The sequence below is a fragment of the Sarcophilus harrisii genome, chromosome 2, assembly GCF_902635505.1.
Source record: "Sarcophilus harrisii chromosome 2, mSarHar1.11, whole genome shotgun sequence".
Taxonomy (NCBI): Eukaryota; Metazoa; Chordata; class Mammalia; order Dasyuromorphia; family Dasyuridae; genus Sarcophilus; species Sarcophilus harrisii.
In genome coordinates, this window is record NC_045427.1 from 617,041,718 (window position 1) to 617,064,036 (window position 22,319).

The following is a 22,319-nucleotide window of genomic DNA, read 5'->3' on the forward strand; positions in this document are numbered from 1 at the left end:
AGGGGGGGAGGGAAAAGAAGAAGGAGGTATTGCGCAGACGCGGAACACCCGCCAGGGTAGGGAGGGCCCGGCCGAACGCTGTGATGCCACAAAGCCCGCCCCCTTTGCCGCTGCTCGCGCTTGCGCAGGCGTGACTTCCTCCCGGAAGTGGCGGGTCTCCGCGGAGAGAGCGACGGAGTCCGAGTGCCTGGGCGGTCGTAGCGCCTGCTGAGCTCGTGGGCTCCCGCCCCCCTTCCCCCACCCCGCCCACCATGTCTGCCTTCGACACCAACCCCTTCGCGGACCCGGTGGACGTGAACCCTTTCCAGGTATGGGGCATTGCCGCCGACCCTAGAAGCTCTGGGGCTGCGGCCCGGGCCTCCCCGTCGCCGGGAGACGTGGCGCCCTAGTGACGGGCTCCGCATCCAATGAGCGAACCGGGAGCCCGAGGTTTGGCCAATCAGGGGGTGGAGGGCGGGACCAGCAACAGGTGGAACGGCGGCGGAGAGACGAGTTGGGGAGGGGAAGAGGGAGGGGGAATAACAAAAGTGTTTGGGGAGGGGGACGAGAATGGTTCCCAGTGTGGGGCGGGGCAGTGGTGGTATTTGTAAACAAGGGGGCGGGGCCGCTAAGGAGCTGTGAATGTGGGGAAGGGGCAGGGAAAGTGGTTGCAAAGGAGTGGGAAGAAGCAGCCGAGTATCGGCACTTAAGGAGGAGGAGCGGGAACGGTGGTTGTAAACTGGGGAAAGGCAGGGAATCTGGGCAGGGAGCTGGGGCTGTGTTTGCAAAGGGGGGGAGGGGGCAGCTAAGTAGCTGTACTTAAGGGGGAGGAGAAGGAGCAGGGGTTGTGACTAAGGGGCAGGGACAGGGAAAATGGTTGTAACCAGGGGGAGGGGGCTTGGGAAGTGGTTGCAAATGAGAGGAAAAGGACAGTTAGTTATAAATAAGGGGAAGGGGCAGGAAAAATGGTTGCAGGTGGAGGGGGAAGGGCAGGGAAAGTCATTGTAAATAAAGGGGAAGGGACGAGAAAGTGGTTGTAAATTTGGGGAGGAGACAGATACCCAATGCGGAGGGGCAGGAAAAGCGTCCGTATGGGGGGAGGGGCAGGGAAAGTATGAGAGAAAGCTGGAGTTGAAGAGAGTTTAAGGAGGCTCTGATGGAAAGGGAGCAAGGAAGGTAGGACGAGAGGAAAAATAGTTGTATATGCCAGGGTCAAAGAGGGATGAGGGCAGGGGAGGTGATTCTAAAGGACTTGGAGAGAGCAGGGAAAGTAGATTGTGTAAGAGAGTAAAGTGGTTGTAAAAGGAGGGAGCAGGGTTGCAAGGGAAATGGGCAGATAGGAAAAGTGGTTGTAAGCGGAAGAGGCCCTGAAGGGGAATGGATAAGGAAAGTAGATATTGGTTGAGGAAGGAAGGGAGGGAAGGGGAAGGTAACTAACTAATCAGGGCTTTGTAGTGTTTAGTTTGGTAAACAGCTGAGACTCCCCTCCTCCCCCCCTTCCTCGGACTTTGTGAAGGGAACTAGATAAAGAAAGGCTTGGCTTCTGTCTTCAGAGAAGACTCTTCTTCCCAGATTGATTGGGGAAATACACACCTGACCCCATCCTTATCTTAATATATCTGGTCATTAGCATCTATATAGTGCTTTAGTAGAGTGCCTTATGGCTCATCTGGACAGGAAGAAATGTTGGGAATTGAAGGGCAGAGGTGGTAAGAATACGCTCAAACACAGACATGAAATCCAAGGCTTCCAACTTTAGAGATTTGTAGTGTCTCTGCTGAATTTTGTACCTATGGAATTAAGAGGTGGGAAGGGGCTATGGTTGTATTTGTATATTTGTATATTGTATGGTTGTATGGAATTAGGAAGGAAAGGGGAGAAGAGGAAGGCTGACCTGTTGGAACAATCATTGGAGGTCTTCCTTTGGAGTCTGGAGAGGTCTTGTCAGGGACATTGTGGAGATTCTTGAAGTACAAGCTGGATTCCAAGACCTCTGTTCTGATCTTAACCTGTTATTTAATAGCTATGTGCCCTAAAGCAAGTTACCCTTCCCCCACCCCCACCTCCACTCTCTTGGACCTAGTTTCCTCATCAGTGGACTACATGATCGGGCAACCCCTTTCAGCCCTAACTTGGTAGCTTTGGGATTCTGAAGTAAGATATACTTGCTTCACAGAAGGCATAAAGTGTTCCTAAGTAAGGGGAACATCTTCTTTGAAAATGCTTGACCTGGGCAATTTAAACTGGGGGCAGGGTCACACCAGGCAGATTTGCTTGGCTAGAGGGGAGTTTGGCCAGAATCAGGATTAAGGAGACAGAACTGTAGGAATTTGACAGATTGAAACTCACGCCTACAATTTACCTGGAGGCAGCCTGATCAGAATGGTGGCAAAGGGGACAACCTCATAAGCTGGAATTTTCTCTTAACTAGGGTATTTGAGGTATGAATAACAGTTGTTCATTATTAGCAAACTAAAACCTTCTTTTTCTTTGCTGTTTAGAACCTTCTTTTGAACTGACTGAACACAGAAGGGCAAACCTTGGTGGCCTCAAAGCCTACCCCAGTGCTTTGGACTTAATAAGTGTTTATTAAGTGTATTTGGAATGGAATGGGAAGAAAGATTTGAACCAGTATCCAAATAATTGCTTATAGCTCTAGGATAGCCCACTTGTCCAAAAGGGATCTTTGTAGGCTGGAACCTGGGTTGACAAAGCTTCTTTTGGGACCAGTAGCTAAGGACTTAATCCATCCATATGACCTATGTTGATTGATTGTTCATTTATCTTAAGTTTCCTGCAGACTTTGCAGGACTCATTGTGTTGGTTCACAGGACTTTCCTCCTTTAAGTGGACATGAAGTGGCCTCCTGATTTAAGGGGGTAATAGTAGGGAAGAACTGTTGCTGATGTCCTGAATCCTTCCTGCAACTCAGCACACCCTATGTACTTCCCTCTTTTCATTTTCTAAGAATATCAAAGTAATTATGTGATACAAATATACACTAATGTGTGAATGTGAATGAAAGTCCTTGCTGCTGCTTCTGATCACGGGAGACCTAGCCAGTGGGAGGACACTCAAGTGTATATCATGACATGACTAGATTATCTGTTTCCAGATCTTTCCAAGTGATAATCACAAATAAACTGCATTTTCATTGCTTATTAAAAGGGGGAGAAGCCTGGAAGCTAGAGGGTGCAATTGATAGAACCAGGCCTGCTGTCAGGAAGATCCAAATTCAGATCTGGTCCTAGATACTCAGTAGCTTTGTTATTCTGGGCAAATCTCTTAACCCCTGATTGCCTTAGTTTCCTCATCTGTAAAATGAGCTGGAGAAGGAAATGGCAAACCACACCAATATCTTTGCCAAGAAATACTAAGAAATGCAAAGTACACAAACATTCAGTACCTTGCAGCATAAGGTTATTTTCTGATCTTCTAGGAAATTTGTCCCTTAACCAAGAGCCAGTAAAATGGATGATTTAAATGTATGTTCCACCCATTATCTCTTCTTAATGTAATTATCAGACTATAATAGAAGAATAAAAGTTGGGTTGGGTTTTACTGAATTTGTGGGAGACTAGGGTGGGCAGGACAAAAGTTTACCTTTGTTTGGTCCTATTGGGTCTAGAAACAAATGATTCCTGGATGTTCACCAGCCAGAACAGCCAGTGTCCAAAGATGCCAAGAGATTGTTTCCAGCCTTGGAGCTGGACAAGATGAGGAGCCTGAAGCCTGCTCCTTTTTCTTAGCAGTGCTTTGGAGGCATTATTCCATGCTCTCTAATGATGTGTGTACTCTCCAATCCCAGAAATGATGCTAACCACTCTGGAGGCTGCTTCTGCATTCAAGTGAACTCTGGCACTGTCCATTGTCATAGAAGTGTAAGGAGCAGTGTCAGCCCCACCAGGGTATGGGCAGGACAGGAAGCAGCTGGTCCCATAAGCAGCAGCAGCATCTGCCTGGTAACCTTGTGTTCAGAGAAGAGGGAGACCTGTGCTGGGGTGCTCCAGAGGTGGGATTGGAGAGGAAGCTCTGCAGAGCAGGCATTTGCTCAGAGCTGGTCTCCTTCAGGCCACTCTCTGGCTGGGCGGAGGGTCTGTGCCCTTTCTGCCTGGTAGGGTGTAGAGCCCAGGAAGCTTGGGTGTGAGTACTTGTTCATTTACTCAGGGTGGTGACATATCCTTCAAGGAAGGAACCAGAGAGAGAAGAGGGATTGTAAACTCTCTCAGCCAAAAAGGGAGATGGCCTTTCATGACTCTACTTGAATGCAGGAATGATTGTGATGATTGGAAATATCCAGGGAGAGGAACAGTTAGCATAGGTCTTGGTCCAGGGTATGTTCAGAAGACTTGCCTTCTTTGGACAAAATAGGAAACTGCAGGTAAGGTGGTAACTTTCACCACCGCAGTGAGTTTCACTTTGCTGGCACACACTGATCCCTCCTTTAATTACAGTTTGTCTGCTCTGCACTTTCTGGGGAGGAGAGGACTTGGCCTCAGGCTGTCTCTGGGACACCTCCTGCCAGGTGATCCTTCAGTCTCTTGTTGGCTCAGAGTCTGGGGCAGGGGGATGGAGGATGGAGGATGGGGGACAGGGGATGAGGGACTGGGCGGTGGGGCATTGAGCAGTGGGTGTGGCCTGTTCCCCAGGTAAGCCGCCATTTGACCTGGCTGAGCTTCCAAATTTGGAGATCTATGAAGAGTTTTTAGGGATTTGGGGAATTTGGGTGGGAAAAAGTTACATCTTTATTTTCACTAATTCCAAGTTAAATTTAGACTTTCCTTCTATTTCTAATTAAAGACAAAAAAAAAAAATAAAACATACAGAGCATTCTAAGAAGATATATGTAGGCTTCACTAGACTGCAGAAGTCCATGATATAGAAAAAGGTCAGCACTTCCTGATAGGATGAACTTTGATTTCATTTAAGGTTCAAGAAAAATGAGATCATCCAGATAAATTCTGGTATTCTAGTGGGAAATTTCTGCTAAACAATCCTGAAAAACATGGAGGTCTGAAAAACCAAGTAAAGTTTTCAGCCCCAGCCTGCTGCCAAATAACATAATATTACTTGCTTACATTGCCTCTTTGCAGTTAAAAGATAATCTCTGTAGTGTGGCTATTCCTGAAGATTTCAAACAGGTCTCCACTGTGGGAGAGAAGGGAAGAAATAAGATTTGGCCATGTGAACAAGGGTGCTGACATTCCTTATACCTTCATCCTGGTGTCTTAATCTTCCCAGAGGAACTTAAGAGGCCACATTTGGTAGCCTTGATCTAAAATTTGATGAATGGTCCCAAGCCTGATGTTGCTGGTGATGCTGCTGGTGGTTTGAGTTTTAGGAGGGGCAAGTGATACAGAGAAATTGGTATGCTTGACCAGTTTGCAGAGAACTTGTCCCAAACCCAGCTTCTTAAACTATAGTTCACGACCTTATATGAGGTCTCATAACTGAATGCAGGACTTTGAAATTATTATTATCAGTAATCCTCTGATGAACCTGCAGGCACTCTCGGGCTTCTGGCCCAGCTCAACCCTCTGGGGCTGAATTTTGAAGTCATTTTCCTTTGTTTCTTTTCATTTTGCTGCACAATGACTTAACATGTTGGGTGTCTCAGGAAGGCCTGAAATTTCACAAGCTTCAAAATTATGATGTCTTTCCACAAACCTATATACTTGAGGTTGTGTAAAAATTTCTTGAGCAAAAAGGAGTTGTGAATGGAGAAAGTTTAGTCCCAGGGAGAGCTTGACACCTGTAATGTTTGTCCTGTCCTCTATCACAAACAGCAGGATCCTGGGAATTTTCAGCCCACCTAGCCTTGTCAGGTGACCTTGAATGAGAATGCTTCCTTAATTATCTTCCATAAGGTGAGGGAAAGACCAAGCCCAGCATCTCTTGGGTTTGGGAAGTGAGAATGAGGACATAAAAAACATTTGCTGGGAAATGGCAGTGCCCATGGATACCAGGCTCTGGTTTGTCTTGGTGGTTAATCCTGTACCAGGCAAACGGTAATATTTAGCTAGAATAAACAAGGTTGAATTGTCACCCTTCCAGAGAAGGGTTGTTTTAGATTTTGGTGAGCCAATGGTTCATTGAATACTTTTTCTGCTAATTCAAGAAACATTTACTGAATATGGATGTGTGTGTGTGTTAGACATTTGGGGGGGAGGGGGCGGGAATAAGATCCTGGCATCTCATCTACTAGGGAGATCATTTACAAGGACAACTGCAGCGCCATAAAGACTGTTATAAGTAAATGTCCCAAGAAAGGTACACAGGTTGGAGAGAGAATGGCTTTCAGATGAGGGAATGAAGGAAGGTCTCTAGGAGCAAGAGAACATTTGAACTAGGTGTTTGAGGATGACTGAGAGGGGAGGCCGAGGAGGAGCAGTGCTGGGCCTAGAGGCAGGAAAGTGTAGATAATGTCATCTAGTCTGATGTGAGCATGAAAGCTGTTGCTTCTGTACTTAGCGCCTCAGCAATTTTAGTGTATTTGAATCTCACTACTGCCTGGATCCTCATCCCCATTTTACAGAGGAGGAAATTGAAGGCATATCAAAGTCAAGTAACTTGCCTAGGATCTTACAGGATTCAGGAAGGGGAGTCTGTTGGGACAGAAAGGGAGCTTGGGGCCACATCGGGAAGGGCTCTGGCTTTCTTTGTAGGCTGTTATAGTACTGTAGTACTGCTCCCCACAGAGAAAGGGGCCACAGAAGCGGCCTTGATCCTCTGATGAACCTGCAGGGGCTCTCGGGCTTCTGGCCCAGCTCAACCCTCTGGAGCTGAGGTTTGAAGTCATTTCCCTTTGTTTCTTTCTTTTCATTTTGCTGCACAATGATTTAACATGTGGGGTGTCTCAGGAAGGCCTGAAATTTCACAAAGCTTCAAAATTATGATGTCTTTCCACCAATCAGAATCCTTACCTTGCAGGAAAGAATTGATCCCACCATGCTTTTAATTCCTTCAGCAAGTTTTGTAGAGCACCAGCTGTGTTCACAATCTTGATATTAGTGCTCAGCTAGGATGTAAGTTATAGAGGAGAAGGCCAGGAAAAACTTAGAACACAAGAGCTGTACAAGGACGTGGGCAGCACATTGGAAAGAAGTCAGCAACAAGTGCAAAAGCATCTCATGGATGCCATTCCTGAGGCCCTCTCCCTCCCCCTCCCCTCCCCCCCATCCCAGACTTGACCCTAAACAGGCTTGGATTTGGCGCAGAAGAGGGGCCCTTGGTGATCTTTGGTTCACTTCCCTCATTTTCCAGGGTTCAGAGCCACGAAGTATTCACATAGTGGGTGGCAAAGCTAAGCTTTTCACTCAGGTCTTCTGACTCCCAGACGCAGCACAGAGGAATGAACAGAATGCTGGACATCGTCAGGAAGAGTTCCAACCCTGTCTGACATTAACACATCCCTTCATGTACTGGCATGCATCTCTAAACCTGTGCAGTTGGGGAGTTAAACTGAATGATCATCAGGGATCCTTTAACTCTCAATTCAAGATCTTTGGACTCCCAGACTAGGGCTTTTTTCCAGGAATCCATGCTTTATACCAAGTCCCTGATAGCGAGCGGGGTCTCTGGAGTTAACTCTGCCCTCGGTGAAATTCAAGGGAAAATGGGAGACACCATTTTATATAGTTTGAATAGGAGTGTTAGGTCTTTTTTTCAGTCTTGTCTGACTCTGTGATCCCAGCAAAGACACAAGAATATTTCACCATTTCCTCCTCCAGTTCATTTTACAGATGAGGCAGAAAAGATGAAGTGATTTGGCCAGGGTCACCCAGCTAGGAAGTATCTGAGGCCTGAGTCACTGATGAGGAATTACTCCATATTGTGGAATACTCCCTTTGAGTAAAAGTTAATCACTCACTTGGGGATAGGAAGTTTAGTCCTTTATTTTAACTTCTGGTTTAGGCCAGAAGGAGGTTGAGTCCTGGGAGATCCATTACAGACCAAGCCGTCTGGACCTCAGTCCCCAGAATTTATCCGAGAGCCTTGGAAGGACAAGCTTTTCAGTCTCCAAGTGATGAAGAGGTGACAGGTCCTTTAACGTGAAGCAGCCAGGCCTGCCACTTCCTAGTGCTGTGACTTGGGCAAGAGTTTTCACCCTTTGGGTCTGTTTCCTTGTCTGAAAAATGATAAAGCTGGACCAGATGACCTCAGGATCCCTTCAGCTCCAGAAGGGGATCTTAAGATTCCAGTTGCCCGTGCTGTCCCTAAAGGTCTTCCCACGGGGCCCAGATTGTTGGCTCTTGGTGCTGGGGTGATCTCTCCCCAGAAGGTCCTGCCACGCCTGTCCTGTGGCAGCCTTCTCATATCTCAGCATCTGAATGGCGTCAGCTAGAGAAAGGGAAGCCTGCCTGTTAGAGTCACTCATTACCCAAAGGTCCCGACCCAGTCCGTGCACTTTAGCACCTGTGACTGCTAACCCAGCCTGCTCCTTAGCCCCGCCCCCTCTCCACCCCTCCCCACCCCCCCACAGACTCAGATAACTCGTTCTGGGCCAGGGAGTGTCCGATTTCTGGCCTTAACAAGATTGCTCATCCTGGCTCTGAAAGTGGAGCAGGTCCCACAACTCTCTCCCAAGAGGCCATAGTTTTTAAAGTTGTCAGCTGGTCCTTGATCAAACTGAAATGGAGACGCCCCCAGTCCCACCCCTGTATGTCTAAGAGGCCTCTGAGAAAGGGTGGTTTCCAGGCCTGGGGCTCTGGGGAGTCTTTTCATGTCCTAGCTCCCAGCAGTTAGAGTGAAGCCGGGCCCCAGCAGGTGCGGGGCTTTTGCTTGTTCCTGCGGGGTAGATGCTGACAGTGGTCACTCCTCCCCGCTCCACCTTGAATGGCTGGGCCAGGCTCTCTGGCAGCTGGCTGCTGACCCGTATTGAGGCGTGGCATGAGGTGCTCTTCTTCTCAGAGGTCTTTGTATAGGATGAGAAGATTGTCACCTTTAAAGCCCAAAGAAATGATGGGGTTGCAGCATGTGATTGAGAAGCAACAGTCTAGGAAGTCCCAGAGTGTGGGCTCTGGCACTCCACCCAGAAAGATCTGTTTTGCTTTAAGGCTGTGATTCTTCCAGTTGCCTTAATGTTCCCTTCATTCCCAGGAGCTGAGAAACTAGATAAGAAAAAGGAGAGAGCAAATGTCCCTTCCAAAGTTAAGCCTGGAAAAGGAAGGGGAGTCTGGTGCTCCCAGGAGCCTTTCAAACAAGAGAGTTTTATTCTTCAGGAGCTCAGTCTTTGCCAAGGCAGGCTGGTGACGGAACCAAATACCTTCTGAAGTCAAGAAACACACTCTTTCCAACTTTGTGGTGTGAACTTGATGGGGTAAAGATAGGATGAAGCTTCACTGTTGGTTGGAATGGGATTTGAATGATGGGGAGGATCTGGGGCAAGTAGACACACCCCTTTGAAGCCCTGAGGATGCTCGGGGGGGGGGGGGTCTTGTTCCTTGTGGAGAGTTCTCCCTCACTGCTTTGCTCCCTGCCTGTCTCCTTCTCGTGACTTGGAACCCTGGCATCTCTTGGTCTGGCTCCAAACTTCTGTTCACTTGAGGATTTGGAGGCACCTATTGTAGCATTGAATTTCTTGATCATTATCCAATCTCATTCAGATTTCAGGTTTTTACTGGAATAGGAATAGGTCTGCATCCCATTCCGGTACCACCTTAGCAGACCTTCTCTTATTTGATCTTCACAACAGACCTGTAAAATAGGTCAGACAATGTTTATTTATTATCTTTGTTTTATTGCTAAAGAAACAGACTCAGAGAGTTAAGTTGCCTCAATGTCAGAGCTGGGACTTCAGCTCTGGTTTTCAGGCTCAGTTTAATTCAAAGAACATATAGTGAATACTTATTGTGTGCTAGACCCAGAACCAGGCACTGTAGATACCCGAATAAAGCCAATACCTGCCTTCAAGAAGCTTACATTTTACTGAGGTAAAACATGTACAATATATCCACAGTAAGATTGGGGGGGGTTGTTCAAGAAAGGTTTCATGTAGGAGGTAGCATCTGAGCAGAACCTCGACTGAGAGACTAAAGGTAGCGAGGGAAAACATTCAAAATATAGAAGACAAATTGTTCAAAGAAAGGCATGAGGTCTGGAGGTAAAATCATTTGTGGGATATATTGAACAGGCCAGTTTGCCAGGCCATAGATTATGTGCTGGGGCCCAGAAAATGGTCGGATGGGTCCAGATTATGAAGAGCTTTTACTACCAAACAGAGCATTAGTATTTTATCCAAGAGGTCATAAGGAGCTTCTGGAACAGGCCCTGTGGTCAGATCTGGATTCTTAGGGTCAACATTTTGACAGTTGTGTGGAGGATATGGAAAGGGGAGACCACTAATATATAAAGGAAGCTAATGGAGTAAGAGGGGACAAGGAGTAGGAGTAGGGTGGGACGTAGCCTTATTGTGAGAGGTTTTGAAGGTATAATCAACAAGACTTTGTAAATGACTAGATATGGAAGTTGAGGGAAAGAGAAAAGTTACTCATGTGGAAGGATCCAGTAGTCCAATAAACATTTGGTGTCTACTACATGGCCAGCACTGTTTAAGTACTAAAGATGGTACTGCCCTCAAGGAGCTTACAATATAAAACACAAAAGGATATAGGAACTGTCAGGAGTGGGTGCCTGGCACAGGGCTGTCCTTTTCTTTGGAGCTGAAACCAGACTGGGTGTCAGGTGCAAAGCAGAGTGAGCTGAGGGTACAGTTTGTTTTGTATATAGAAGAAAGCATTGAGAGGAATTTGGTGCTCCATCCTTCAGCCTTCCAATCAGAGGAGAGAGCAGGCTTGGAGAGGTGGTGTCAGGGCTAGAGTTAGCCCAGGGCATGAGCTTAGAGGTGATGAACTTATGCTGGGAGGAGCATCTTGTTTGTTTTGGACATGTTGAGTTTATGATGTGGGACATCCAAGTGGAGATGTCCAGTGAGCCATCGGTGAGACGTGTCCGGAGAGAGAACCGGACCAGTATCAGAGGGAGAGGCTCTGGCTCCCTCCCTGTGGTGGGCAGAGGGTCCTCTCAAGAACTAGCATTTTATTTCATGGTGTCAGGAGTGGGATTAGATGGAACCATCAGGCTCTGGTCAGCAGCAGTGCCTGTGCTAGGGCCCCCTGTGCTAGGGCGTCACATGTGCCTTCTTGGGGGCTCAGGGCTTCCAAATGAAATGACATTTTGTCATTAACAGTGGTCTTCAAACTTCAGCTCTTTTCCCTTGCTACTGGACTTCATGGGGCTTCTTTTCCCTAGGATCCGTCTGTGACCCAGCTGACCAATCCTCCTCAGGGTGGCCTGTCTGAATTCAACCCTTTCTCAGAGAATTCCCGGCTGGTGAGTGTGCCCTGACTTCCCTCTCCCCCTTCAGGTTGGTGCCCCTCTCCACTTACTTTATGGTTCCCTCTGGAGCTTCTGTACCTCCTATTTTGGGGTAGTGGGATAAAGAGAAGGAGGCTGCTCTGAGGACATCTGTGCTCTCAAAGAAACAATTTTTTAGTAATGTGTAAAGTCATCTTGGGAGTTCTGGTAGACTCTCAGTAAGGACTGATGGGGCTTTTTCCATTAGAAGATGGTTTAAGCCATTGAAATTGCCTTCTCCAAAGTAAGAAGGATAAAGGATCAAAGGAACGGTAAATCTGGCCTAGTATTGCCCTTATATGTTCTGGACAAGAAACTGGGGACAGCCTGTAGCTTGAGAGCTGAGATCCCCTGTCCAGAGGAGATGGCTTAGTCTGTTCCAAATCATGGTTCTTTCCATCAGAGCCTCATACATGCGTCTGCTGCTGCTTGTCCCTTCCAGAAGTTCTGACACCCATCTGCTTCTGTCTCTGCTCTGCAGGAAAACTCCCTGTGTGCTGGGGTTGTCCCTTCCTTGGAATCAGTTTTGTCTTGTCTCTTCCCCTAGACTCATGCAGCCACAACAGTCCCAGCCACCCAGGCCACGGGGCCCTCCCAGCCTGCAGTCCTCCAGCCCTCAGTGGAACCAACCCCCCAGGTATCGTTTTGAAGCGGCTCTTGCCCCTCTCCCCTCTGAAGCCCTGCCTGGGACAGGACAGGACAGGGCGGGGTGGGGAGCACCCTCAGGGCCTGGTGTAGGCCTGCCCTGCCAGGCTGAGGGGCATGACCTCAGGTTTTCCTAATTCTGTTCCATTGGGGAAGACCCCCCCCTCCATGGGATCCCCAGATTATCCTGAGGCCTCTCTGGAGAAAGTCAGTTGGTCCTTTTGGTCAGGGGTTTATCTTTCTCACCCAAATGGGAATCCCAGGGCCAGTGAGGGCAAGACTCTGGACAATACGCAGAGTGAAATATCATCAGGGTTTGGGCCTGCCTCCCGCCTGAGCTCCCAGTTTCTCCTCTATCCTTCTTGCTCTCCAAGGTGACAGAGAGTCACCGAGGGCTAGAGTCAGACACAGTGTAGTTGTATGTTGCAGCTCCTGCATAGACAGGCCGACAAGTACCCAATTACCAAGTCCCTGGCAGCCAGGGCTCACGGAGAGTCAGATACTGCCAGGAAGAGAGAATGCTCTGAAGGGCAACCCAAGCAAAAGCTTTATCAGGTAGGCAACAAGTGTAGATGGGAGAGAGCGGGCATTCTCTTCCAGGCCCCGAGCCAGGGCAGGGTGAACTGGGCATGCTTGGGGGCCCCACTTTCCCATCGGGCCAGAGCCGAGCCAGGTCCCTCAGCAGTTCCACTTTCCCCAGAACCCGGTTCTCAGTATTGTACAGTAGAAAGAGCTCTGGATCCCTCCCTTCCCTCTCCAGGGAACATTTCTTCATGTGCCCAGTGAAGGAGTTGAGCCCCTTCTGCTCCTGACTGTTGGCCTGGTTAACCCTCCCTGGCTCCCTGTGACTGCTTTTATTTAGCTCTGTGGGAGACCCCAGGGGAAGGGGGGGGGGGGGTGTGTGGAGAAGGAAGAATTTTGGGTGTGAAATCTCAGGTCTTTGATTTGAATTCTGACCCCTTCTGGCCTGCATGCCTCGTCTGGAAAGTATAGGGCCCTGCCAGCTCCTAGGACCCTATGTAGTAGATCCTTGGAAACCGAGTCCTGCACAAAGGCAGAGCTCTCATTGGTGAGAAGTGTATCCCTCGGCCTTGGGGCAGGGCCCTCACTGCTCAGCAGCCCTGGGCAAGGGCCTGCTCAAAAGCTGGCATCACAGCAGCCTTGGCTCTGCTGACTCCCCCAGACCCCCTGTCCTGGACTCCTGGGTGATAACCACAGCACTCCCAGAGTAGCCGGGGACCTACCACGTGTGGTGTCCTCTCTTTCAAGATCTCCTGTGGGACTGGGGATGGACTGGAACACGGGTTCCTTCTTTAGGAAGGCCTGGCTTAAATAACCACCGGACACGGAGGGCAAATCCCTAACCCTTTCCAAAAAGGAAAAGGACAGTGTGGTTCTCTGCCTTTGGCCATTGGGGGATACCCTAGTTGACCATGTGTTGAGCAGAGTATATTCATGAGATTCAAAGGCTGGGAGGTCGACTTGTCTCTTCTTCCCTTTCACCATCCCTGCCTACAGACCTGGGTAATAGACGCTGACCGCAGGAGCCCAGACTTCCTGCCCAGTGTGTAGAGGAGGCAGAGCTTTAAATCCCACAGTCCCTGCAGCTAAACAGAACTGAGATAAACCAAAGGCAGTCTAGGGATTGTATCTGTCCTCAGACCCCCAGATCTGGTGCTTGGCAGGGGAGCCTAGGAAGCCCTGGTGTTCATCTGCATACAATCAGCCTTCCTCATTGAAGTTGTCTGGTTGGGGTCTGTGTGGACCCATCCTCCTGGGACTCTGCTGTTCCTTAATGAATTGCTTTAATCTTTGGTCACCTGGCAAAAATTTGTCACCTGTGTCCTGCAGTTGTGGATGTAAGTGGTTGGGGGTGGGGGTGGAATAGTGGAAGGCAGGAAGCAGGCCTGGGAGAATCTCTCTGACTTGGAGAGTCCTTGGGGACCTGAGCCCGGGGCTAATACTAAAGTAGGGTGTCTTTGGGCGGCCACAGAGGCTCCCTCTGACCACCTAGCCACTGGGCATCTGCTTCTTGTAGGCGCTGGCCTCTGTGGGCCAGGCTGGACTGCTGCAGCAGCAGGAGGAGCTGGAGAGGAAGGCCGCCGAGCTGGACAGGAAGGAGCGCGAGCTGCAAAATGCCGCAGCCAACCTGAACGGTAAGGCTACTGCCCTGGGGGGACGCCGCAGCCCCCTCTGGGCTCCTGCCTGCCCTCCTTCCCTAAAAAGTCTCCTGGGCAAGGGGCAGCTAGGTGGGGGTGCTGTGGATAGAGCACCAGCCCTGAAGTCAGGAGGTCCTGAATTCAAATCTGACCTCAGACATTGAACACTTCCTGGCTGTGTGACCCTGGGCAAGTCACTTAACCCCAGTTGCCTCAGCCAAAAAAAAAAAAATTAAAGTCTCCTGGGCAACTTGAGAGACAGACCCGACCTGAGCAGTGTGACCTTGGGCAGGGGCGGGGGGAGTGGAGGGCTGTCAGAAGGGGAACTCTGTCTTTATTCAGGGGTTCAGGAAGAAGGGCTTTTGTCCATTGTTTAGATTAAAAAACTAAACATCCCAGCAGCATCCTGGGGTGCGCTCTGGGGAAAAGGCCAAGAACGGGGCGGTGTAGGGGGCCCGTGGCAGCTCCAAAAGGGGGTGGATGCTCTCCAACGCCCCTGCTCTGTGCTTCTGGCTCCCTCACGGTGACCGAGACAGGACCACCTCCCTGCGGTCATGACTCTGTGTCCTGGACAAGAGGCTTTGAGGCTGGTGGGTGACAATAATCACGCTTGCGTGGTCTGTTAAGCTTTGCAGAGCCCTTCGTGTCTGACAAATTATTTGGAGAGTTTCTAAAAAGTGATTTCTGAGTCCTTCCCTTCCCTAACACCACTTTTGAGATCGGGGGTGCTTGTGGCCACCCACTTGGTCGCTATTTATTAAGTGCGTCCTGAATGCTGGGCCCCTGGGTTCTCCTGTTCTTCCAGGCCCAGGCAGAGCAGAGCCTCAGTTCTCCCTTAAGCATCTTCCCCACCTTCTTCCTTTTCTCAACAGTGAGGCCGAACAACTGGCCCCCACTGCCCGCCGGCTGCCCCATCAAGCCCTGCTTCTACCAGGATTTCTCTGCAGAGATCCCAGCTGATTACCAGCGAACGTGTAAAATGCTGTATTACCTCTGGATGTGTGAGTATGTGCGCAGGCCCAGGAGGGCCTGGGCTTGGGAGGCTTCCCAGGGGATTCCTTGCTCACCCTGTGGTCACAGATGGCAGCCCCTGAACCGCATCAAGACGCCGGGGGCTTAGCCTGGAGCCGGGCTAAAAGAGTTCCGCTGATGTTTGCACTTGCTCTCTCTGGGGGAGCAGAGAGGAGGTGCCTTGTGTCTGACATCCTCCAGCTTTTCCCCTCTTCCTCTTTTCCCTGTCACTAGAGTAGAAAGTGACTCAGGGCAGCTAAGAGCTCCCACTAGTCCTAACACAGCATCACGGGGAGCACCTGGCTTTCTGTGACTCAGGACACAGCCCTAAGTGCAGAGGCTCCCCGGGCCGACCTTGTGCCTCCAGCCGAGGGTCTAGAGATGGCATCCGGCCCTCCCTTCCTCTGGGGAGTCTGTAGCTCTCCTGGAAATTTGCTTTGGCAGTTGCAAATGGCTTGGCCTCTTATCTCTTGTGGGATGATACTCCCTTTAGGTCCCCAGTCTCAGGAGTTCATGAAGAATCAGGATGGAGAGCACCGATACCCTTTTGCCCAAATGTAGCTAGGTGCTGCCTTCTCCCCATTACTCAGATATTTAGTAAGTCTTTTGCTAAGTGCCTACTGTGTGCAGAGTACAGTGCTGAGGAAGCAGTGCAGGTTGATGACAGAATGCTCCCCTTGCTGGGCACAGGACAGGGCTCCAGATGAGGTCTGGAAGCAGAGACTGGCAGCCACTCATGGGATGTGTCAGGAGGTGAGCAAAGCCCTTCTGTGCTGGCGTTGGACGGGGCTGCCAGCCTTCCTTGCAGCTTTCACCGGGGTATCCCGAGGGCCTAGGGTTCCATGGAGTCAGGGTGCTGTGGGCAGCGTGTGAGACCTAGAGAGGGAGAGATTGTGCAGGTGTGGGAGGTAGAGAGGGGCAGGGACGTGGCAGAAGGGCCCACGGCGCTGGGGGAAACGGCAGAGGCCTGAGTGCGCACAGTGAGCTGGGGAAGAGGGGGCCGTTTTCTTTGCCAGAACAGCCCTGCCCCCAGCCGTGATCTTGGTCCCCTCTCCTCCCGTCTCCTCGGCATTGTCCCTTCTGGGGTCTCCCCTCACTCTCCTTTGCTGCTGCTGCCTTCGCTGCCACTGCCCAGGATCTCCTGGATCTCTCCTCCACACTGTTGTTCTCCCTGGTAGACTGTGGGCGCTAGTTCTCCCAAAGCACCGACAGCCTCTCAGCAGGCTGGGATTTTGGCCTCTTCTCAGCCCTTGTTGGTCTTGACTTCTCTGTGGCCCTTGGTAGCTGTGGAGAGAACTCCTTTCCCTGGATGCTCTGTCCTCCCTGGGCTTCTGGGACACTTTTCTACGTCTCCTATTTCTTTCTCCGTCTCCTTCCGTGGGTCACCATCTACGCCATGCCTTCTGACTGGGTCAGCCCCACCAGGCTTCTCCTGGATCTAAGTGACTTCATTATCTCTGTGCCTCGTATCTGTCCGTCTGTCCCCCCCTTCCCTCCTCCCTCTCCCTCTGTCTCTCCCTCTAATTGTGTATTGTTAGCTGCCTGCGGCCATTGCAGACTGGATGTCCTGTGGACATCTCCAACTTTAAATCATAATCTTTTCCCCTCTTCTTCATCTCCCTGTTTTGGTTGAGGATTCCCACACTCTGTCCCCTCCCCTGCTTCACAGCTTGCCAGTGTTCACCTCTGGGTTTCTCCTTTGCCTTCTCCGCCTGCCTTGCCCCACCAATCCCACTCAGGCTTCTGTCCCCTCTCACCCGGCTTGCGGCCATTGCTTCTTCCCTGCTCTCCCTGCTTCCCCTCCAGTCCCTGCTGCCTGGGGGGCCAGCCTGACCGTGCCCTTTCCCTGCTCAATAAACTCCGGGACTTCCTGTTACTCCCAGCATCAGATGCAGCTTCCCCCGGCATTGAGAGCAGTTCATGGCCTGGCCCCAAGCCTCCCTTTGCTACCTCATTTCTCTTGCCCTGGTCCAGCCACACTGACTCGCTAGCTGCTGCTGGCCCGTGACAGTCCGTCTCCCACCTTCAGAACAGGCTTTTCTCCAGACCCCGAGTCCTTCCCTCCTCACCTCCGTCTTGAAGGACCCTTCATTCCCCCCAGGGCTGCTCTCCCTCCCGGATCATCCCGGGTCTCTGCCTCGGCCTCCATCTGGATACCTTGTCTCTTCTGGCAGGGCTCCAAGCTCTTTGAGGGGAGGGACCGTCCTGCTTTGGTCTCCCCGTTCTCAGAGCCAGCACTGTGCCTTGCACCTGTTAGGCCCCTAGTCAGGACTCGGTGATCGACTCACTGAATTGTGGTCTTTGCCTGGTTACTAAAAAGGGTCCTGTCGGACGCTGGCCCGTCTGCCAACTTGATTTCCCCAGTTCTGGAGCCCAGTTCCTTCCCTGAGTGAATGGGCCGGTCTGACCCCTGACCTGGTGTAATCTTTCTTGCCTCCTTCCCCAGTGCATTCAGTGACTTTGCTCCTGAATCTTCTTGCCTGCCTGGCCTCGTTCTATGCTCACGATTATAGGGGGGTTGACTTTGGCCTCTCCATCCTGTGGTTTGTGCTGTTCACCCCCTGTGCCTTCATCTGTTGGTACCGACCCATCTACAAGGCCTTCAGGCAAGTGGGGGCCGGGGCTGGGGCAGGGAGGGGGTCGGGGCCTGGCAGTCCCCGTGGGCTGCTTTGAGTCAGGGCTGATGGAGCGGGGCTGCGTCCCCTCGGGCTTGGCCTTGTCTCGGCTCACTTTGGTGCTGAGGAAGCCGTGATACCATCTCTCTCCTCTCCACAGGTCCGACAACTCCTTCAGCTTCTTCGTGTTCTTCTTTGTGTTCTTCTGCCAAATCGGCATCTACGTCATCCAGCTGGTGGGCCTCCCGGGCTGGGGGAACAGGTGAGGTTGGGCGGCTCCCACCCCCTCTCTCTGTGCTGTGGTTCCTGGCTCCCCTGCCCAAAGCTAGCTCTGTTGTCCCCAGATTGCAGCCTGCCTCCTGTCACTGGGCTGCTGCCTTTTGTTTTTAAAAGGCTCATACAAGAGTGCTGCCCTGCCAGACTGAGAGAGAGAGCTTTGGGTCATAAGCCCCAATCCCTTCTCACAGGACCAGGGACTTTGGGCTGGGCAAACCTAGATGCTGCCTTCTCCTTCCCCTGGTTCCTGTGAATGGAGGACTCTGGGGGCTCCAAACTCAAAGAGGTTTGGTCTTTGATATTCCCACATATCAGTGGCCTGTGGCCAAAACCAGACTCTGAGAAAAGATCAGAATTGATGCTTTCTTCCTCCCTCGGTGCCCACAAGAAATTTCCAACGAAAAAGTCAGGTCTGCCACTCTGTTCACTCAGGACCTGGACTGAATGAGTCTGTTCTGCCCTCTCCCTTCAGCAGCAAATTCTGAGCTAGTAGGAGAATGCTCTGCCCCCCTCATTCCTTCTCCCCTTCCCTCTTTTCTCTTTCTCCCTCTTCTCTTTTCCTGTCTCTGCTTCTTTCCTCTTTCTCCTCCTCCTCTCTCTCCCCCTTCTCTCTGTCCTCCCTTCCCCTCCTCTCTCTGTGGTACTTTTCCTGGCTCACTTTGCTGCTTCTCATTCTAGTTCTTTCTCTTTCTGATTAGAGGCCTCCATGGGTCCTCAGTACCTTAGTAGAATCCCTGGGAGGAGGCAGAGGGGGAACAGTGATGGTAGCTCGGTCACTCGCTGACACTGCCTTTGGTGTTGCTCGCCCTTCTCCCGGCCTGTCTCTAGGGCTGGTTCTTCCCAGCTCAGTGGTTCTGTGATGTTATCTTCTAGCCTCTCAGACCTCAGTCACCTTTTTGCTCCTCATGCCCCAAGGATCATGGGAAGGGCAAATGGAGGGCTTCTCTAATTTAGGGCCACAGCAGCTGCAGCCCTGAGAAAGGTTCCTGAGTGATGGCAGGCCCATCCTTAACCTCCGCAGTTTCTTGGCAGTGATCATGGCGGGCAGGGTTGCTTCTTTGCTCATTTGGATTGAGCTGACAAGCATTTATTGAGCGCTTGTTATGCACCGGAAAGAGAAAGAAAAGCAAAGATAGTGCCTGCCCACAGGGAGCTCATCCTCTGAAGGGGAGACCTCATGCAAACAACTCTGCCTGCCTAAGAGATGTGTTACATGTAACCTGTGTGAATGTCCTTTCATTCTGCGTCTTTGCTGTAGAAATGGAAAGCAGTCTCAGACAGATGGCACTCCTAGCTTTAGAGGGACTGGCAGAGGATTCTGATAGAAGGTGATTTTTTTTTTCAGTTAACTAAGATTTATCAAACACTAGGTGCCCAGCACGGTGCCAAGCTGCTAAGGGAGAAGGTGGGATTTTTGCTGAGGCTTAAAGGAAACCCGGGAAGCCAGGAAGCTGAGATGGGGAGGGAGAGTTCTGGGGCAGGGAGGTCAGTCAGGGCAAATGCTGGAATTTGGAAGGGAGAAGAACAGTCAGGAGGAGGCTGCTTGGGCATGTGTGGCCAAGGGAGGGCAGAGTGGTGAGGCAGGATTTCAGGCTGACCTTGAAGACTGCAGGCTGCGTCTCCAGCAGGGGGGCCATATGAAGAAGCTTGTTCTTCCCAGGCTTGAGGAGGATAGCTTCCCACCAGAGGGGCCTTTTCAGGATGGTGGGGAGTCTGAGGCTTTCCAGGCAGAATCTTGGGTCACACAGCATCACCCACCCTGTCCTTCCCTGCTCAGAACAGAATGCTTAAATGTAGCAAAATACACGTGATTACAAAGGAGAACACTTCTATTGAAATGCAGCCATCAGATTGGGTTTTAAAAAACATTCAGGGAATCCCGGAAATCTCAATGTCCCAAGGTTAAGAACCTCCAAGTGAGATTGCATACACCTGCCTCTGGTAGCATGGATAAGCTCTGAGGACTCAAATCCATCATGGGAAGGCCCAGGGCAAGGACAGACCCCTTGCCGAGGGAGAGAGGACAAGACGGGTAGCTGGGAAACAGTTCCCTTCTGCTTGAACAATGCTCAAAACACCTGGCTCCTTGCTCCGGATCTGTCCGGGCCAGTCTGATGACGCCCCCTTTTTTGAAGCAGCTTTGGGCCCTGGAATGAGGCTGGCCCTGCAGGGCTTCTCCCTCCTGAGTTCCCAGCAGCTCACTGCCCCCTTCCCTTTTCAGTGGCTGGATCACTGCTGTGTCCACAGTGAAGGCTGACTCGCCCATCGCCGTGTCAGTCATTATGATGGTAGTGGCTGGCTTCTTCACCCTCTGTGCTGTCCTCTCCCTCTTCCTGCTGAAGCGGGTAAGGCTTGTGTCCACAGATGAGAGGAAGAAAATGCAGAGGAGGAGGAGGGAAGGGGGTGAGAAGGAGGAACAGAAGGATGGGGAGGAGCAAAAAGGGAAGAGGAGGAGCAAAAAGGGAAGAGGAGGAGCAGCAGGATGGGAAGGAGCAAAAAGGGAAGAGGAGGAGGAGAAAAGGATGGAGAGGAGGAGCCTGGCAAGACAAGCCTTTGTTTATCCCTCCTCCCCACATCCCCAATTAAAAGGGAGATCCACATCTGATAGAGGGTCCTCAGGAGGTAAAGGAGCAGAGATGCCAATGCGGTCCCTGGGGCGGAACCCTCACCATCCGCTCTGGTTCTCTGGCTTGCTTTCCCTCAGGTGCACTCCCTGTACCGACGCACGGGCGCCAGCTTCCAGCAGGCCCAGGAGGAGTTCTCCCAGGGCATCTTCGCCAGCAGGACCTTCCGAAACACAGCAGCCGGTGCTGCTCGAGGAGCGTTCCAGGGAAATTAGCCCCATCTTTGCCAGCCCTTTTCTTTCACTCGTCTCGCTGCCTCCTCCTGAGATGCACTTTCTGGGGTACCTTGCTTACTTAACGGTTCCAGCTAAGAGACAGAGATGGGTCTCTCCTGCCACTCATCCCATGTTTCTCAGCAGCCAGCTTTCCCTCTTGGAGGGTCAGTTTTTTATACACACATACACACACCCACACATACCCTGAAACACAAAAGTTAGCCCAGGTCTGTCTTGTCTTTTGTGTTGCTAGTAATTTGGTGGAGTTCCTGTCGTCAAGCGGTGGGGTTTGGTTGTGGGAGTCCCCTTGTTTGTGATAGGTCGCCCCTGGCTGGGCTTTTAAATTTCTGTGGCTCAGGGAGAGGATCCAGGGCAGGGCAGAGGGGGCGCTGGCACCTTCAGCACGATATCCCTTTGTACAAGTGGCCATCAGGACGCTCAGTGGCCCCCAATTTTTACAGTGGGGAAGGGACTAAGGGGGAGTCCCCCTTTGCCACTGCCCATCAGCTGAAAAATCAATGTGTTTGTGACTTCAGAGAACCTATGACAGAAGGGCGGTGAGGCTGGGTTCAGGACACTAACTCACTGCTCAGATTGGAGAGCAGCTCCATCTCCGGCCTCTGCCGGGCTACGGCCACCCCGGCCCTGGGAAGGGAACTGGAATCCCCACCTGGAGCAACAAGTGCCTTACTAGTCATCCCCCTCCCCCAAGGCTGCTGAGCTTGGGGTTCCCCCTATCCTCGGGGACCGAGATGCTTGAAGGCCCTTCAGGGGGCTTTGCTCCAGACTGGGGGGTGTGGAGGGGAGAGGGGAGTCGGGGCCTCCATTCTCTTCCCACTCCTGAGGCTTTGGGCCCGTGGGCAGCTGATTGGCCCATTGAGCCCAGACCCCGCTTCTGCTGTGGCCCCTTTGCTCTCTACCCTTGCTTGTCTCCCCACCACCCCTTCCCGTTGCAATAGAGCACTGCAAGGACCGAGCTTCCGGCTGTTCTCCGGAAAACTTAGCAGGGCTCTAGAGCAGGGTCCCGCCCTCCGGGGTTTAGCTGGGGGACTGCCCGACCGCTGGCTCCTGGCCCCCGAAGCAAAACAGGCCAGTCCTGCAGGGGCTGGGGCAGGAAGCAGGCCCCCGTGATCCCTCCTGTCCCACTGCTCTAATCCAGCCAAGTCGGGGCTGGGCTTTGTGACCGCTCCCCCAGCCTCAGCGCCGCTTGCCTGTCTGGCCCCGGGTGGCCCCAAACGTTCCTAGCGGCAGTGGCAATGAATGAGATTGTGACAACTCCCTACTTTTATTCCCGAGAGAGACTTTTCCCTTTCTGTGTACAGATGTGCGGACGCCTCAACTTGTGCTTTAAATAAAAACCACAGACAACAAACGGACCCGCGCTGGCGGGCAAGCATCTTTCCTCGGGAGTCCCGGGGGGGGGGGCGGGGGGGGGGGGCA

The 22,319-nt window shown here is 51.5% G+C and overlaps 1 protein-coding gene across 2 annotated transcripts; it reads left to right on the plus strand.

The window, feature by feature from the left end:
* SCAMP2 (secretory carrier membrane protein 2) lies at window positions 1-22,251 on the plus strand. Of its 2 annotated transcripts, none has more exons than XM_031956606.1 (9): window positions 1-308; window positions 11,230-11,310; window positions 11,882-11,971; window positions 14,018-14,135; window positions 15,011-15,139; window positions 17,596-17,755; window positions 17,925-18,026; window positions 20,262-20,385; window positions 20,745-22,251. In XM_031956606.1, the coding sequence occupies exons 1-9, from the start codon at window positions 252-254 to the stop codon at window positions 20,877-20,879; spliced, it is 996 nt and encodes a 331-aa protein (XP_031812466.1). In that variant the 5' UTR covers window positions 1-251; the 3' UTR covers window positions 20,880-22,251. The 2 variants fall into 2 exon arrangements, with proteins under 2 accessions (XP_031812466.1, XP_031812467.1); XM_031956607.1 differs by lacking the exon at window positions 20,745-22,251 and adding an exon at window positions 19,299-19,368 and having other exon boundaries at window positions 20,262-20,348.
* The last annotated feature ends 68 nt before the right edge of the window (window positions 22,252-22,319 follow it).

What these genes read in the sequence shown, in the direction of transcription:
- SCAMP2 (XM_031956606.1), top strand. Translation starts at nt 252, where the DNA reads ATGTCTGCCTTCGACACCAACCCCTTCGCGGACCCGGTGGACGTGAAC. An exon ending in TGCCGCAGCCAACCTGAACG is followed by an intron (nt 14,136 to 15,010) that starts GTAAGGCTACTG and finishes TTTTCTCAACAG; the next exon opens with TGAGGCCGAACAACTGGCCC. An exon ending in CCCTCTTCCTGCTGAAGCGG is followed by an intron (nt 20,386 to 20,744) that starts GTAAGGCTTGTG and finishes GCTTTCCCTCAG; the next exon opens with GTGCACTCCCTGTACCGACG.